This window comes from Setaria viridis, chromosome 2, assembly GCF_005286985.2.
Source record: "Setaria viridis chromosome 2, Setaria_viridis_v4.0, whole genome shotgun sequence".
In the NCBI taxonomy this organism is placed as follows: Eukaryota; Viridiplantae; Streptophyta; class Magnoliopsida; order Poales; family Poaceae; genus Setaria; species Setaria viridis.
Genome location: NC_048264.2, coordinates 3,095,736 through 3,114,574, shown reverse-complemented (window position 1 = coordinate 3,114,574; position 18,839 = coordinate 3,095,736). Strand labels below are relative to the sequence as shown.

The window sequence follows — 18,839 nt, the reverse complement described above, 5'->3', positions numbered from 1 at the left end:
TGATAGAGATAGTATGACACAGGGGTATGTAAAGAGTCCGATTTTTTTAACCTTTGTCTCTAAAACCAGACACTATGCATACAAAATCTATCTACTCATCAATTCACACGACCCCTCCCCCTAGGGGGAAATGGTTCTACCCTGGTTTTGATTCCACATGGTTCTTGCGCATGGAGTGGTAGTTTAGACGTTTCCTGGCAGTTTTAAGATGAAGGTTGAGAATACAGCTTTCATGTTAGTCGGATGTTGAGACATGGACTTTTATACTTAAAAGGACTGTGTTATATAAAAAAAAACATTTTTATAATGTAAAATAATTCTTTGATGTCCATCTAGGTTTGTCTAAAGTCAAAACCTTTACACTTTTGACTACTAATATCTCAAATTTTATAGAGATTGACAATATAAGATAGGCATTACTAGATTCATTGTGAAAATTCTTTCATAATACGACTCTTTATGTATTGTATATTACTCGCTCAATTTGAAATTATAAGTCATTATTTTAGTTTTGTCCTAAGTCAAAATTTTCCAACTTTGACCAAATTTATAAAGAATACATGAGCATCTATAATATTAAATAAAAGCACTATCAAGATACATTACATGGTGTAATAAATTAGTTTGATACGGTAGATAATTGTATGTTTTTCAACAAATTTGGTCCAAGCTAGATAGGTTTGATTAGGACAAAGCTAAAACAAGTCATAATTTTGGGACGAAGAGAGTATATTTTATAGATATTGTTTGTCAAAATATCACCTTCCCACTAGTTAGGGCGGTAGCGCTCGATTGATGGATCGGGCTGACCATGTTACCTGAATCGGTATAAATCATGAGTATTTGAGCGCTAAGAGCCCAAACACGGGACACAAATTTACTAGTCGGCGGTACCCAAGTCGACAATTTTGCTCAGACAAGCCTATATGACCAACAATTCACCATTTTCATATTGAAAATACTTACTTGTAATAATGATTTAATCACATAAATCACATATTAATATATAGAGCATTTATCAACTAAAGTCTATAGTCCTAACAAAACGAAAGATGCCTTGTAATTTCAAACGAAGGAAGTAAGTTGTACCTCTAGACCTCCCCTGCTGTTTCAGTCAAAAAGTTGTACCTCTAGAAACAATTGACAAAAATAATTGTGTTACATGAATTACATCTTAAAAGTATTTCTGATGTATAATATTTTTTTACATTTGTTAAATATTTTTATGTAAAACCACTCCACGCAAGGACTAGGTGGGATTAAAATCAGGGCAGAATTAATTGTTGTGGGGTTTTTTTTGTTTGAATTGTGTAGTCGGAAGTTATGTGTTGTCCGATTTTGGGTTTATAGTCGAATGTCGTACTTCTATATTTATGTTGAAAGTCGGGTTTTAGCTTCTGATATGTGCACACGATACAAGGGTATTGGGCTGCAGTGATCAGTGGTGTCTGGGGCCTACTAGATCCGACTGTGTCTGCTGTGAGAACACACACGCCCGTACGATCGAATGCGACAAAGAACTAGAGTGAGATCAGTGGCGTCTAGGGCCTACGCTTCCCAGTAGCAGGTTGCTAGAGATTCGCTAGGATCGTGGTGGTGGTGTAGCTAGCACAAGCTGGTCCTTCCTCACTCGAAAGCTTAATTGCAGGGAGAGCATCTCTAAATAATTAAATTGCTAGGAGCACTTGAAGTTTGATTTCAAGAATGCATGAGCGTTGTTTATGCATTATTGCAGCATGTCCAACTAAAAGCTATTGTCTTTCATTTCTCTTGTTGCATCCTCTTGTGTAAATTCCTCTGTGCTAGCTGGCGCGCCTATCCCAAAAAAGTATTACCAGGTGCTATTATTCGAATTGAGTTCGCTATGTCAAACTTGATCCTCCAAATATTTGGTCATTATTTTAGCTTAGGATAAGATATTTCATATATGATATCAATGGCATGTCCAACCAGTACTGTATCAAAGCCTCCTTACAGCTTTAGGACGGCCACCCGGGACTACAGACGCCGTGCTTGGGATCTGATTCATTGGCGATCTATAAGGCTTTTGGTTCCCGGAAGGGGTTTGTATGGTGGGTAAGCTTGACTTGATTGTGTGCTGCTCCCCCTTCACATATGCTGACTTCTTGGACTTCACAGCCACCTACTCCTTTGCAGTTTGCGAGACCGTGGGATTATGGCTACCCCGATCTTGGGCGGCAGCCTATGAGGCTTGGGATGGGAGGAAATTTGGTGGCGGCGGAGGAGATTGAACTGAAGGGATGGCAAGAGATTTCGGGAATGTTTGGGGAAAGCGATGAGAGTTTAGGGACCTGAAAATGCATATTGAGAGTTTAAAGAAGCACTAGGTGGTGATGTTTTTGGGCTGGCCATGGTCCTCGTATATTCGGCCTCCTGGGCAGTATGCTTCCTGAAAACTCAAGGCAGTCTCCTCGCGGTGGCTTCTTCGCCTGTTCTTTTACGCATGGGTTGTTTAATCGCTTGCAGCCTGCATAACCTTGTCCGAATCAAATCTTACCTGCCTGTACACCAGTTGATCATACATCATGTAACAACCAACAACCATGGATTCTCATCATCGTTGCTGCACATCGTCCATGTCTATCGCCTCTGGTTACAGATTTAGGCTACCCAGCAGGTTGTTCCGATCGAAACCCTGTTGATGATGCCACGACGTTTTCAGGCCGACGGCGACAGAACCGACCTCCAGCAACCGCTAAACCACCGAGGTAGACGAGAGCCATTATTCGCGTCACGCATTGAGACCCCAGCTGAAAGCATCGAAACTGTAGCTAGCCTCTTGGGCCCAACGGCGACAACAACGTGCACGCCAACGACAAGGAAAGCCCTGTGGAAGGATGGATGTCCATGCGTGGGAGGGGGAGCAGGAACAATCAAGGTGCTGTCTTGCACGGAAGAAAGGGCGACGACAAAGAAGTGAGGAAAAACATCTTGATGGATCCACTCTTATATTAGGGTATGTACAACAGTTTAGACAGCTGCTGTCTCTAAGTATTGCCATGTTACATAAAGACAATGACACAGACAACTTAGACGAACATGGTTCGTGTGTTAGGCTATCTATAAACTATTTATTTCATATACATACACATTTATCATGGTGATCAAAAATAAATGTGATTTTGTATACCACTTTGTTGCCCATATGTGTGATCATATATTCATATTTGGTTACACTCATTTATCACTTATTATCAGTACAATACAAAGTCCCACTGAACAACTTTGGGAAAAAGACAATAATACTGCAAAGCTGATACATGCTAATCTTGACAACATGCTGATACATGATTGTAAGTTCTGAATACACAAGGGCTACAGTAAGAGAACAAGACCCATGTAAGAATTTGAAGCTTAGGAGCCTTACTAGTAAGAATAAAACAGCAGTTGGCCCTAATGCTCAACAGTTGTGCTCGCAAAAATAAGCGTCTTGAATTGATGAACTGATTACAGGAACATGCTAGGAGACAACTTGAACCGATAGACTGAACAAAAAACCATGATTTCAACTTGCTTAATCTTTCATCATATTCTGAATCATAAAGATCACTCATAAAATTAGAAACACAATTCTACGTTTCAGATTTACAAACACCAGATGTAAAAGGAATCACGAATCAGAAAAGAGAAGATCTGCACATCTTCACTCGGTATTATTTGCATCAGTGATGTTGAAGTAAACAAGCAAAGCAGCACTGGCGTTCAGAGAAGCAAGCACAGAAGCCATGTAGTTTTTTAGATGGACTGGAGTAGCGGACCTGAATGCCGATGGGTCAGCGGACGGTAGCAAGGCTTGGAGCCAGATCCAGGCTTCGAGCAACTCGCCGCCCTGCTCTCCCTTTCGCTGCGCCGGTCGGTGGACGAAGCAACGGAGACGGAAGCAGCTGCTGCCGTCGAGCCTTTCCGCTTCTCGGTCGTCATCGCGCCTTTCCGCTCCCCGGCCCGCTGCCGCCGCCGCCGCCCCCGTCCGCTCCAGGGATGCCGTCGCATCTGGTAAGCCTTGCGCAACTCCTGCATCCGGCATCTAGCAAGGGAGGAGCATCGATTTTGTCACGGATTTTGGCGCGCGGGGAATGGATTTTATTGCCATCGTAGCTGATTTTTGGCTTACCGCAGCCGATCCAGGAGGAGACGACGACGGCATACAACGGCGATGGGCCCGGCGGTTTGGCTTGGGAGCACGAGCCCGTGCGGCTCGCGTCTCTCTCCTCATTAATCGCTGTACACGTCGGACAGATTTGCCTCCGTGGCAGCATAAAGACAGCTGCTGGTCTCTCCGTTGTACATACCCTAACAAGTTCATCGAGGGTTATCAAGACAACACTTGACTCGATAATTAATTGACCTCTCGTGGGTAAGTGATTCTCACAATCTTAATACTACACACAGTCCAGCACTTGCCAGCTTTGACTATATATAGCCCGTCATCATGGTACTTGGAAGTTAGTCAAAAGTGTTGCACGTTGTTTTTAACGCAATTTCATGTAGTGACACTAGGTTAGATGTTTCCTCAAGAAACCATAACCCCAATATGTATATGTAGTGACATGCAGCCTCTATTATCTGCGGAACCTATTTCAACTTCTAAAAGCCTCGCAAAAATTACATTTCAACACTTTCTTAGCTCAGCAACTTTTTAAAACCACTCAAGATGTATTTAGAAAGTATCTAATGAAAGCTCATTGGCTAGCAACCTCGAACTATATAATGAGCACTTTTCATGGGATGGAGAAGTAATTCTAAGATCGAACGGCCGGTGCAGTCGATTGACATGATGTTGTTGGAATGAGGCGAGAAGAGAGGAGGAGGAAGGGGACCAAGGTCAGGGTCCTGGGTTGGGATTGGGGTTAGGGCTGCCGGGTAGGAGGAGGAGGAAGGGAACTAAGGTTAGAGTCCTGGGTTGCGGTTGGGGTTAGACCTGCCATGTAGGAGGAGTGCCCGGTTTTAATCTTTTAGAGGGATCCGGTACGGTGGTGGGCCCGGTGGTGGTTGCGGGCAGTGGGTGGGAGGTGAGGCGGAGGACATCTGGTGGAGCACCAGTGGCTGAGGCGACGATAGGAGTGGTTTCAAAGGGTGGGACTGAGGACAATGGGTGGGTGGTGGGCGGCCGGCATGGTGGCTAGGTGGTTGGGTGCAAGGACGGGGAGGAGGTTGGGCACCGTCAATGCCGGATGATAGCGGGCAAGGAGAGGTCGGACCACATTCGGTAGAGAAGAAGGATGTTTTGTCATTTCCTATCCGCGAAAAAGGCAACTTACGCACGACCGTAAACTTGCCTCCCCGCACAAGTAGCATCCTTTGCTTTCGCTCTTCTGTGTCCACTTGTGTTAGTACTTAGGCCCTGTTTGGATACAGTGTGTTAAAGTTTAACAGGGTGTTAAACTTTAACACCCTCAAATGAAGTGTTAAAGTTTAACACATGAGGGTGTTTGGATAGTCTGTTAAACTTTAACACCAAAGGTTGGAATTGACACCATTGCCCCTCAATTACTACTCCTTTCTCTCCTCTTCTCTACCCCTCCTCAACTTCTTCCAGCCGCACCACCGAATCTGCACGAAACCGCAACTTCTTTCTCCCCTCTCCTTTACCGCCGGATCCCCCAGCCCCGCGGCTCCCGCACGGCCAGGCGCCGCAGATGCCGCCAACCCCGGCTCCCCTGCACGGCCAGATCCCAGTGGAGCTCCTTGATGGCCGCCGCTCCTCCGCACGGGTCGTTGAGGATGGTGAGCACGAGGTGAGGCACGCCAACGCGGTGGTCGTTGGCCTCGACGCCGCCGCTCTCGATGCGCCGGTGGTGCGCGTAGGTGCGCTTGAGCACGGCCGCATGGAAGGGCGAGCGGGTGCGGGGACGCGCCCACTCGCCCCGCCATGCAGGCGTCTCGAAGTAGCAGCGCCGGGCCGGAGAGCAGCGCGGCCACCGTGTGGAGCGGCATGGTGTGCGTGTGGCGTCGCCTGGACACGTACGCCACGACGCGGGATAGCACGGCCGTGGCGTCGGGTGTCAGCAGCGGCGCGGCCGACGGCAGCGTGGCGATAGCAGGCCCCCTCCAGATCCGCGCGCTGCCTTCGGATCAGCGTGCCTCGGGGCCGAGCTTCCGCAGTGATGCCCCCGCAGTTGCGGCCGCCGCCATCGCCAGCAGCGACAGGGAGGCGGAGGAGGAGGGGGAGGAGGAGGTGGTGGACGAGGATGGGGAGTTGGGGCCATGCACCATGGGGAGGAGTTGCGTGGTCGGCTTCACCGCAGTTGGCAGCGGTGTCGGGCGGAGGCGGCATGGCCGGCGTTGGCGGCGGTGCCGGGTGGAGGCGGCGAGGCCGGGCGGATCCGGGGAGGAGGGGGGAGGACGCGGCGGAGGAGGGGTGATGAGGACACCACGAGTACATCTACACCAGCACCACCTCAGGCGCCTCCGGTTGCTCCTCCACCTCAGGCGCCTACAGTTGATCATCCAGTTGGGCCAATCACTCGGGCCCGTGCGAGAGAATTAAACTTCATCATGCTGTTAAGGAATGAAGGCCCAGCGGAATAAGAAGATGGCCCAACAGGGCAGCCCAGTTGGGGCACCTAGGGTTGGGAGCCGAGGCCCTCCCCCTGGTCGCGCGCCCCCCTCCTGCCATCGCGCCTCCTCCGGACTCCAGGGGCTGCGCCCCCTTTATTTAGTCAGAGTCCCTTTTGTTTACGACTTGAGTTTTGTTTTACATCTAGCTTTAGCTACTCTCGAACACGCGCAAACACGCGCTGTCCTTGTGTGATTCAGAACTCCACCTTCGAGTGATATTTAGATTGCTCGCCTCTTTTTCTTGTTCGTTCTTCGATTGCGGACAGGAATCGATCTTCGTGATCAGGCTGATCTCGCACCGGCGAGGTTGGTAACCATCGGGAGTTGGTTCAGCGATTGCATTGGCGCTTCGGGTTCGCTCGTCGTAGTCGGATCGTGAGGGTCTACTTCCACCAAGTCGAATTTATCTCCACTCACCGAAAGATCGGGCACTCCGACTCTATCAAGTGGTATTAGCTTTCTAGGTTGATCGGTGAGTTTTACCGAGTGTTTTTCCCTTCCTACAGTCCACAAAAACCAAAACAAATTTTTTTCAGGTTAGATCCTTGTCCCAGCAACCGTTTAGCCTCGCACATTCTTTCAATAAGTGTCTTTGTTGAATTTGTGTGCCTACTCGTTCAATTGTTGCTGGTTACTTGTGTGTTTAATCTCTTGTTTCTCATTTTTTTTCTTCTAACCCTAGTTTTCGCCGCCGCCGTTCCGCTGCTCGCCAATCCTACCACGCCGCGCCCACCGCCCCCCCTCGCGATAACCGCGCCGCGCCATCCCACCCCTCCGATCGCCCCCTCCCCTGTCCAAAAAAAAAAGATAGAAAGCAATAAAAAAAAGGAAAGTGCAAAAAAAAGGAAAGAAGCAAAAAAAAATTCAACAGGGAGACGGAAGGTGATCCGGTTTTGTTTCGGTGGAAACTCCCCTTGCGCACGCCGTGAACCCCCCCTGGGTCACGACCCTCCGGGGCAACTCCGCACCCCCCCACGCATACCGCGCCCTTCCCCACGCACCCGTGCCAGCTTTTCATATCCGTATCTCTCTTTCTTGGTACATATTTTTACCGGAATACCCCTGTACTTTCGGAAAAAGTGTGTGCCGCAATTTGCTGTTTGAGATCCTCTGTGTTCATATTATCAGTTTTGGGGCACCCTGCAAAAGAAAACAGAAAAAGATTTCTACTTCCCCTTGCCTGTTCCTACTTCCCCTTGGCTTGATATTTCTATGGACTTTGTTTTGGGATTGCCTAGAACTAAGAAGGGGAGGGACAATATTTTTGTGGTTGTTGATCGTTTCTCCAAAATGGCTCATTTTATACCTTGTCATAAGACTGATGATGCTAGCAATGTTGCTGAATTGTTCTTTCGCGAGATTATTCGTTTGCACGGTATTCCAAATACAATAGTCTCTGATCGTGATGCTAAGTTTCTCAGTCATTTTTGGAGATCACTGTGGAATTAAATGGGAACTAAATTGCTGTTTAGCACCACTTGTCACCCTCAGACTGACGGACAAACTGAGGTGGTTAAGCGAACCTTGTCCACCATGCTTAGGGTTGTTTTAGATAAACACTTGAAATATTGGGAAGATTGCTTGCCTCATGTTGAGTTTGCTTATAATCATGCAACGCATTCTTCTACAAAGATGTGTCCCTTTCAGGTTGTTTATGGTTATATTCGGGCACTCCGACTCTATCAAGGGGGGAGGGCACCGCGGTGGAGGGGGGGGGAGGGTGCTACGGCGGAGGATCCGGCTAGGAGGATGGGCGGCGCGGCGGATCCGGTCAGGCGGAGAGGATGAGCAAGAGGGGGAGGATGCCCAGGCGGCGGCTAGGAGAGAGAGAGGGGGTAACTTGGTAAAAAGTGGACTAGGGGACCACTTTTAACATCTTTAGCAAGTTTTAATATCCCCTCCATGTGTTTATGAAAAATGGGGTGTTAAACTTTAACACCTCATTTTTAACACAAGTGTTTGGATAGAAAAGTGTTAAAAATAGGGTGTTAAACTTGAACACCCTCTTCCCAAACAAGACCTTAGGACGTACTACCTGCCGGATCTGATTTCTCATCCAAATATAGAGAATCCACACCTTCCATTAGCAGAATGCTAGTAGCTCCTGGGTAGCTACTGGTAACCACTTTGGTTCTTCTGCGGAGTAGCAGCTCCTGTAGATATATACCACCATATCAGAATGGACTCCCCTCGCGGTGCTCCACCTTCTTCCGGCGACGCAAGCAGCAGCGGCGGTGGCGGCGACGACAACAGCAACGGCAACGGCGCGCGGCTGTTCCCGTGCCTGTTCTGCAGCAAGACGTTCCTCAAGTCGCAGGCGCTGGGCGGGCATCAGAACGCGCACAAGAAGGAGCGCGTCGCCGGCGGCGGCGGCTGGAACCCCTACGACACATCCTACGCCGCCGCGCTCGAGCTCGACGAGCTCGCCGCCGGCAGCGTCGTTGTGCTTCCCGCCACGTCGACGCTCGTGGCGGGCGCCCCGCACTGCCGCGGCGCTGGGGAGGCGTCGAACTACAGGACCGCCGACGACGACGCCGCGGCGCTGCGCTTGGAGCTGGAGAGTTGGACCGGCGCCCACGCGCCGCCGCAGCAGGCGGCCCTCCTGCGCGACGGCGGCGCCGCCGGTCACGACCGGGGTGCCGGCCTGATCGATGACGAGGTGCTCAACTGGACTAGGGGAACTCAGGTGATGTCGGCAGCGGCCTCCAAGGCGGCGCCGGACACCTCCGCCGCCGGCGAGGAGCCCGACCTCGAGCTGAGGCTGTAGCTAGCTCGATCGGCGACGACGAGCGGCGCGTGTACGTGCTGCTGCAGCTCAATCATCCGATCCACCACCATCCTGTAAATTGTACGATTGCCAAGCGTTGTCGATCAGTCCTGTACGTTTTCTCTTGCTTGCTTGCTCTGCTGTTGCATGATGTGCATGCTTGTACTATATGGACGTACGATGATACTGTATACGATTAAGATGATGCTGTTTGCGTGCATCTCTCTCTTTTTTTTGTTCTACTCTATTTAGAAAAAGTTTTAAAGTTTTCTACTTGTGGTGATACGCGTATAGCTATAAAGATCTTCATCTCATGATTCTCATCTTCACCTCACCGGAGCTATTTTAGAAGGAGCCAGAACCAGAATCCTCCCGCAAGAACTTATGATTTATTGTTACTATACTAAACTAATGCTGCAATTAGTGGAGAGGATAAGAGTACACAGTTAGGTTGCAGTTAGCCAGTACTGATGAAAAAGCTGTATGTAGCTTGTTGATGATCACTTGCTTCAAGCTGATGCCTGGTGCCACTGCCAGCACCACAGAAAGCTGCTGCCGATGACTTGTCCAAGCTAGCAAGAAACAAGCAAGAGAGCTCTGCTGACTTTTCCTAGGGGACAAGCCCAAAAGCACGTCCATTTCTGTATGGACCTATAGCTCCCACGTGGGCACGCACAACACACAGCGCTAGGGAGCAGATGCTCGTAGCGACACACTAGCGCCCGGCCCCCTGCCTGCTCAGGATCGATTCTGCCGTGCCTCAAGAACCATACACGTCGAGACAAGGGCCGCGTGCTCTGCTCGGCCACATACTAACAGGATCTCGGTCGTTACAGGCCGCCTGGATCAATTTTTTTCTCTCTTTATCCAGCTGATCGAGTTAATTGTTGTGGATTAACTTAATAACCACAACATACGACGTATAAAGGGAGCACCTGGCCAGGACCCAGGAGCCAACTCATTGCTAGGTTCTGCAAGTTCATTGCCAGGAGCATGTATAAGTTCAAGCTCAAGCAGAGATTATTACTAATGAGAGATACTGCTACTGTGCTCTCCTTTTTATTACGAACAGTACTGCTAGCTGTCGGTGGAGTGCTTGTCGCAGAGCACCAAAGCTTGGCACCTCGTCCGGACAAATAAAGAAGATCTTCGTGCAACAAATTGCTATGGCTACACAGGCGAGCTGTGGTAGGACGTTCTTCCTACTCAGCCTAATCCGACAAGAACACTTTTGTTTGTTTGGACCTGGTGATAGCGGGGGACTGGGGCGTCGGGTATTGGGTGGGGTGGGGGAGATCATTGGATGCACTGTGGTCTCGTCTCGAGACAAGGATGCGATCCGGGAGTTCTTAGTTCGCACTCCATGCATGCTTTGTCTCTCAAAATACTCTCCCCGTTCATAATTACTATTTATTTTATCTTTTCTAGATACATAGTTTTCTACGTATCTTGACATAATATATATCTATGTGCATATTAAAAGTTTAGTATTTAGAAAGTTAAAACGAATAGTAATTTGGAACAGAGGGAGTAGTTAATTTCTTTTAGACATCTATTTAACTATATATATGGTAGCTGCAAGGTAAAAAAGACATGCATAATATAATCCCACATATGGTAGTTTTGGAAACAAAAATCATGGCGCGATCATCAGATTGGCTAAATCTATAGCATAACTTCCCCTCGTCAGGTGGATTTGGGCACTCATCAGATTGGCTAAATCCTTACGGTGGTTTTGCCTTGATCGTGATCCATGAGTGCCCAAATGTTTGGTAATATATACCCTGAGTCTTGATCGTTAAATGTTTTGTCTTCTAGAGGAAAAGAACTTCAAGGTGCGTTAAATATGCTTAGTCTTGATCGATGATCTGAGTGGTTTCTCCATGAGACAGGACTCTAGGTATAAAGAATTTCCAAGTGGCTCAACGATGTGTGTGTAAATAGCGCAGCACCCATCATGCATCGACCTTGAACAAGTTTTATCCTAAGCTACCATTTTTTTCATTTCCCTAGATAATTAATTTGCAAGATTATTAGTGCCTCATCATCTTAGGACGATCCTTGTCACGTAAAGGCGTGGTAATTGCAGAGGATATGGTCTGCTAAGTGGCTGCCCTGATGCTGACCTTTCGATTCCTGCTCTAAAACTATGTAGTTGCGTGTATATTGGTGTTTGTTGGATGCTAGTGCAGTTTCCATATGTAAAAGTATCACCGCCGGTTTGTAGTTGGAATTGGCGGCGATATATGTCTTCACCATTGGTTTTAGCGTCCACTATGTCCACCTATTTTCGAAACGACAGCGGAAATACATCACCACAAGCTTGATTTAAACTGGCAGTGATAAGTCGTATGAAAAATTGTTTCTGTAACAGTGCTAGGAATACAGAAAGATTGCTCATAATTAACTAGTACTCCCTCTGTTTCAAATTATAGGTCGTTTGTGCTATGTATGTGTATATCTACATGCATAGCAAAAAACTATGAACCTAAAAGTACCAAAACGACTTATAATTTGAGGCGGAGGGAGTAGTACTCTATCCATTTAATGATATAAGGCATGCATGGTTGAACTTAGGCCAGAACCTCTACATTTGCCATGTGCTGCACTAGTACTAAGGAAAGGTTGTTTGTTGGTGCATGAATGTAAGGTATTGACGATGAGATGCGTTTGATCATTGATCATATACTAGCTTGGTTCTGCTGTTGACGCTATTGCTTCCTATATATATGTGCATTTTGAGATCTTAAGTGGTATTTATATCCTTTGGTACTGTACTCATTATCGCCAAACCTAGGTGTTTCTTTTACTTCACTGGTAGAGAACTCGGTATTAGTCCCGGTTGGTAGGGTGCAAATCTCCTGAAAATTCATTCGGGATAAACCAATCGAGATGAAACGGGTCACCACGCCACGCGTCATAAGTCACACGATTTTTCACGCGAAATATGCGCGTGCGCGCTGCGTGGAATTCGAACCCATGACCTCCAGCCTCGCGCATAGCTTCCTTGCCATCCCACCTACATAGCACATCTGACTATATAGGGGATGCAATCATTTTGTATTAACTCGTGGGGACCCTTTTATCCCAGTTGGAAACACCAACCGGGATAAAAGACCCCCTTTTATCCCGGTTGGTATTACAAACCGGGATAAAAGGGTTCGAGGGATTTAGTCCTCCTTCAGCCACCTCGTTGGGGATCCTTTTATCCCGGTTTGAAACACCAACGACCCCCTTTTATCCCGGTTGGTATTACAAACCGGGATAAAAAGCCCTCGATCCTGTTATTCCGGTTGGTGTTTCAAACCGGGATAAAAGGCCTCTCGAGGTCTTTTTTTTCCACTAGCCTTTGCAACCGGGATAAAGGTCCCGGTTGGTGAGCCTCCCGCCAGTGACCGAGCTTTAGTCCCAGTTGGTGAACCTTTTGCCCGGGCCAACTTTAAACCGGGACAAAATGGGACGCATGGAAGGTGAGTTCTCTACTAGTGCTTGTAGTATATGAATCTTGAAATGCATGTAGGCGGTGCACTGAATGAATTAGTGTAATTAAGTTGTATTTTTCTGGCATTTGGCTTAATTATCTTTGTAATCGAATAGGCGCAAGCATAGAAAAAGCATTGGTGTTAATTTATTTAATGATAATGGCGGATAATTTATGAAAATGTGTGGGGGGCATTTTGGTTTGATTCTTCTCTAGTTTGGCCTTGAGAGCGAATGATGCGGCTTTTATTCTTGCCAATTGCTAAAATATACTCTGTATTAGACAGTTGTGGGATCGGAGAATTCTCGCACAAAACTAGATTATATTGTATAAATTTACAGTTTGATCGACTGTACATAGTTCCTAAAGCATAGAAGGAAGGGAAGGGTTTCTGGGATAATCTTTCCCCCTTTTTTGGGAGGGAGTGGTGCATTTTTATGACACACCATATGTGTATTTGGATCCAGCATCTCCTCCGTACTACGTGTCGGCATACTTCTCGATTGGCCAGAGCCCTGTTCTCTGTGGGGACCCTGGTCAATTATTGGACGTTTCACTGTCAAAGTAACTATATGTTGTGGTCGAATCACATGCCGATATGCTCCTTATCATATAGTACATCATATCAGTGGGCGTACATTATTGGTTGTTTTCTGCTGATGTGCTTATGGCCCTGCTTTTGTTGGCTCCCATTTTCCTTTTCAGAGGACAGTTAATGCTTTCACTGAATGCTTTTCCGCCATAGCAGCTACAACAGTTTCGTGCAGTATTTTGTAATTTCGTATCAAAAGGTTTGATACCCAAAAGAAAGACAATGCATTGTAGACAGTAATTGTAGTTAGCATAGATATATTATGTCAAATTTATATGGTCAGATTTTTGCTCATCCGGCATTGACCAAAGTATTGCAAATTTGTAAGATTATTTGGATATGGATGTGGAAATGGAAGTAAGACTATTAAAGTTTCAATATAGATCAGCTTGATGCAATGACAATGATGAAATCATGTAAAGATAGCTCTAAATTGTCGTATTTTTTTTCAGATAGTTTCCTCTCCTCTAAAAATTAACATTTTTAGACGGTCCAAATACACAAACACAATACTCTTGTTCTTGTGTGTACTGTAGCAAGACATAAATAGGCATTGCAGTGGTGTTGAATGGCTGGGGAGTGCTGAACGAAAAATGGCTCACGCTTCATCAAGCAGCTCTGATCGACCAGTGCGCTCGTCGTCTTCCTCGTAGCTGTTCGCCAACAAGCTAAGTGGGGCACGTACGGGCTGAAGCATAGGCAACGATTGCGAGCAGTCGCTTCGTTCTGTTGGACTTTGGCCTTATATGCTTGATTTTGCCTAGGTGGTAATCTGCATCGGAATATGCATACAGCGTAAATTAACGAGGGTTATGTATTAATGATGTAGCCTATATGAGTGGGGTGCTAGATGGGATTTCAAGTGAATTTACACTCCCTCCCAAGATCGGGCTACCTTCCCTTCCTTCTAAAGGTACTACAGTTGGCCACACTGTAAATTTATAGGTAAAAGTTGCTAGCGGACACTGAAAGTGGTGCTCATTTGCTGGCGGACACCGAAAGTGGAGCCTTTTGCTGGAAGACACATTCGTTGGTGTCAATTTTGCTGGAAGACACTTTGTACCGGTTGAGAAGAGAGAATCTTTTTTGTTGGACATCCGTTGCCCCTGTTCCCTTGACCCATATTTGGGTCGAGCCAGACCTGGATCACACCGAGCCGGCCCTGACTCCCGTTCCCCTTTGTAATCACTTTCCCCACCTTCTTCCCTATCTCCACGACAAAGGAAGCGGCGGCGGCGGCGGCGGCGCGGGCACGTGGGTTCGGCGGCGTGGGTGTAACGACCTGGATTCAACTCAGCCGAGCTTAATCTTAAGACAAGTTCCCTGATCTGGTCAACTCAAACTCCTTTAGCCATTATGGCTAAGTCTGGAAATCAGTCTAATCTCACGCCTTAGGGTGGACTTATCCTTGGTAGGTTGAGCTGAACGTCCAGAAATTCCTTTATGGAAGTTGGAGAATGAAGTCCCTGCTACAACTTTGTTCAGTGGGACACTGGTTGGTGTTCTACAACTCTTGTTAAGGGAGTCAAAGTGGTGTAGTTCGGAAATTGGGAGATAAAGAGGCTGGAAGATGGGCCCGGCAAGGAATCTCGCGGATCCATCGGACAGAGAGAACCAGAGAGCGCGTGTGCCCTGTTTCAGAGCGCCGCCGCCGCGTGGCGTAACCTCACCGACGAGCGCCGCCTCGTCCAGTCGCCGGCCGCGACAAGAGGGATCAGCACGCCTCCTTCCCAATCGCGCACAGAAGCACCCTGCAGACTTGTCCGCCCCGTCTCATCTTGCCCGAGATCTCGCCGGCCGCGCCAGGCGCCCTACCGCCGCTGTGACCGAAGATTGGCCGCTGCCGCGCCAGTCTGCCTTACCTCCCGCGTGTATCTCCTCACACGGATCCCCGACCGCGCCCCAATGCCTTCCGGCTTTTCCGTCGTACCTCAGTCGCGCTGCCCACGCGCGCGCCCCGCGACGATACTGCCATCGCCAACCACCGCGCAGGCAGTGACCACTCCTTTTCCCCGACTCGCCAGTAGCGTGCCACGGCAAAGCCGCTAGTCCCGCGCTTCCTAGCGTCACCGCTTGCCTTGTCATCTCGCCTGCAGTGCCCCATCCCTCCCTCCTGTCCGCCGATACAGAGCCGCCGTAGCCAATTGGCCCTTGACGCGACCAGACACACGCTCGCCCTCACCAGTCCTTCCGTCCGGCAAAACGCGCCTGCCTAGCGTTGTCTTCAATACCCAATGACCGAAGAATCCTATCCCCGGAGCTCCGCTTCGCCGGCCAATGGAGACGCCCACCAATCGCCGCTGAGGCAGAGCACTCCTTCTCCCTTGATCTTATCCTCGCGCCGCTCGAGCTCGATCACTTCCGCGTAGCTATAAAAAGGGGTACCAAAGCCTCTTACCAAAGTTCCCTTTGCCATCGTTGCCTTTGCCGCACCTTCCTCTATTTCATGCTCAAGCGCTGCCGCATAAGCTTTTTGAGGAACTCCCCCTCTCCGCTCAACACCCGCCTTTCCAACCCCACCGGCTGCTCGTTTCCTTCGAGCTATGCTAGAGCTTACTTGTTGTCCACAAGAAGCACCGCCGCCGCCAGAGCACCGCCAGACCTTGCCACCGCCCGAGCCTTAGCGCCTTTCATCGTTACGCCTGAGCTTGCTTCTTTCCGACCCCAAGACTTCATCAGTAGGCCCAAAGGTAAGCTGCCGACCCCTGTCCGTTTCGCCCGACCCTTGTCCGCCTCGCCCGAGGGCTCGGCTGTATCTTTTCTTTTGACCAAGGGTATCTAGGTTAAATTTCGGGGACTTCTCTGTGTTCAGCCTGAGGACCCCGGTACAGTTATTCCTTAGGTCTAAGGGTCAGATTATAAGTTTTTCTCGATCCGACTCTTTTATCTGGTTCTAAATCAACAAAAGCTTGGGAAATTCATCTTAAATCGAGGAAAAATCAGAAAAATGTGAAATTACTTGGGTTGGAATCCTCTTTCTGAGTAGAATCCAATAAAATGGGTTTCACACCTTTCCTGTAGTTTTGCTACAGTGTTGGGGCTACATCTTGCAAGTATTGTTGAAATAACCGTCTAAGTGTTTCACCCTTGCATTTGCATTTCGTGTAGAGCTAAACCTCGCTGACGGCACGTACGAGCTGCACCCGGTGCCAGAAGATGGAGTTGTAGCCAAGCTGCCGTCTGCAGGAGCTGAAGCCGAGAACGTCGAAGACCAGTTCGCTCCCAACCCGCTCAAAGGCAAGCCCCGGAGCATAACCCAAGCTTTCTAAACTTGCGCATGCCTTCATTTGTATGTATGTGCATTTACGTGATAGGAATTGTTTGAAACCATAGATGCATGACTTAGTTCCCTTTGATCTGAATACTAGTATGATAGGCCGAGTAGTTGCAGTGCTCAACAGGACTCGGTAAAAGTCGAGTGATCTCCTGTCACTCGCGAGTTATAGGAGTTGCTTGTCCTCGTTTTTGTTATAACTATAAGGACGGTGGACGGGGCAGGGCCTTGCGAACTATTTTGGTGGACGGTGGATTGCCCCGTCTGTCCACCTGAATTTGATTAAGGTCGGAAAGTATTGGTGTTCGTGATCAAGTGTTTGGAAGTACTAATCTCATACCTAGTATGAGATGGGGAAGCCTAGTACCTGATTGAACTAGGGAGTGGCTTATACCCCTGCTATCCCTGGAATGAGGTTCCCATGGTGCATCATGTGGGTGCAAGTGCGGTCACAGTACGGCAAGAGGTCGGGACTGTGGAGCATTACATGCCAAGGGAAGTTTGGACCTGACACGTGCCTGGGAATTGATGGGGACAGCCGACACAGGAAGTGACCCTCTGAGGTGCGCGGATGTCGTGAGATTAGGTTCGCCATGCATGGTTAAGAAATTTGAATCAATTCGTCTGCCTCTCACAGATTGAGACTGTTTGATCGCTATGCTACACTGAGTAAAGATGGAACATGATGATGATATGAACCTTGAAGCTTGTTCTTTAAATTGTTTGGAAACTATGTTTGTTTAGCACAAGTTGCTAATGTAGATTGGTTAATGAACTTAGAATCTAAGCTAAAATATTGAAAGTAAGGACCTACTGTAGTCGCTTTTGGCAAAACAAACCTTTCAGCCAAAGAGCCTTGCATGTCTAGAAGTTGGTGGAGTAGTTTCCCATCGGTCGGTTAAGTCTTGTTGAGCTTAGCAGCTCAGCCTTGATTGTGGCACATCTTTCAGGTGATGTTGAAGCTCCCGAGTCTGTCGCTTGTGGCACTTGGCCTCCCCAGCTTTCTCCTGGGTGGACGGTCGAGTGGGATCCCTCCTCAGACAGCGAGGATAGGGATCGGTGATGTCCTGATCGGCCTCATCAGTGACCTCCGACCCCGGCGCTAGCTTCCGTGGTTTATCTTTTTTTTCACTGCTTAAGAACTCTGTAAAACTCTAATTTTTGGAACAGTGTTGTAATAAATTATTGAACGGGTTTAATTTTGGATGGTCTGTTGTATTCTCTGGAACCACTCACCTTCGTGTGAGCTCTGCTAATCCGGTCCTGAATAGTGGTTCGATCGGATGAATCCGACGGACTGCCGAGTTAACTTGATTAAAGCATGTGATCACGTGTCAGGCGACTTAACCGTGCTTTAGTTAAGTTAATCCGAGCAGTTCTGCCATAGTGGGCGTCTACGACCAGATAGGGCAAGCAGAGGACAGATGACGACAGGCTCGGGCGCTGCTTCCTCCTCCAGTGCATCTGCGTGGTCGCAAGGAGCAAGAGATGCTCAGACACTGTGCCCGTTCTGCAAGACACCAACCGTTGTGGAGTGGACCTCCAGAACCCAAAACAATCCATTGAAGCAGTTCTATACTTGCAGGAATCGAGATTGGGTAAGTTATCTTCATTGATTTGGGGTCCATTTGGGCGGTGTCAAATTCGCAGCTAGGGTTCATCCCAAGCTTTTGTTCTTGGTCCTGAGCAGGGCAGCGACAAGTGTGCTTTCTTCATGTGGAAGCCAATGAGCCCAGAAGATGCTGGGGACGTTGCAGGATTGATGGCAGGCATGAAGGAGGTGGAGACGGCTCTGTTGAACCTGACCAATGTAGTATCTGCTCAGAGGGTGGCTATGAGTAGCATAGCTGGAGAGGAGAGAGTGAATAGGTGGATGAATGTGGCCAGTGTGTTTTTAGGAGTTCTCAACTTTATTGCCATGTGCATGTTGTATAAGAATGCATGAACTTTGCTATATATTATCTGTAAAATGAATGGAATGGGCCAGTTATCTGACTTTGCCAAGCTTCATTACAATACCAAGTTCAATACATCACCATCATTACATGACCATGGTCATTACAATACCAAGTTGAATTCATTACAATACCAAGTTCAATACATCACAAGTTATAAAATACAAAAGGTCATCACAAGTCATCACAGC

General features: G+C 48.0%; 1 protein-coding gene and 1 long non-coding RNA gene across 2 annotated transcripts; one reads left to right on the top strand and one right to left on the bottom strand.

Annotated features, from left to right (window-relative positions):
* Window positions 1–3,507: 3,507 nt before the first annotated feature.
* Window positions 3,508–4,336, bottom strand: LOC117845532 (uncharacterized). Its single transcript, XR_004638082.2, has 2 exons — window positions 4,133–4,336; window positions 3,508–4,045 (listed from the first exon to the last, which is right to left on the bottom strand). It is a non-coding gene; the product is annotated as an uncharacterized lncRNA (long non-coding RNA).
* A 4,277-nt stretch (window positions 4,337–8,613) lies between these two features.
* Window positions 8,614–9,669, top strand: LOC117843233 (uncharacterized). The gene has a single exon (XM_034723802.2). It carries the CDS (start codon window positions 8,759–8,761, stop codon window positions 9,344–9,346), a length of 588 nt encoding a protein of 195 aa, XP_034579693.2. The 5' UTR covers window positions 8,614–8,758; the 3' UTR covers window positions 9,347–9,669.
* The last annotated feature ends 9,170 nt before the right edge of the window (window positions 9,670–18,839 follow it).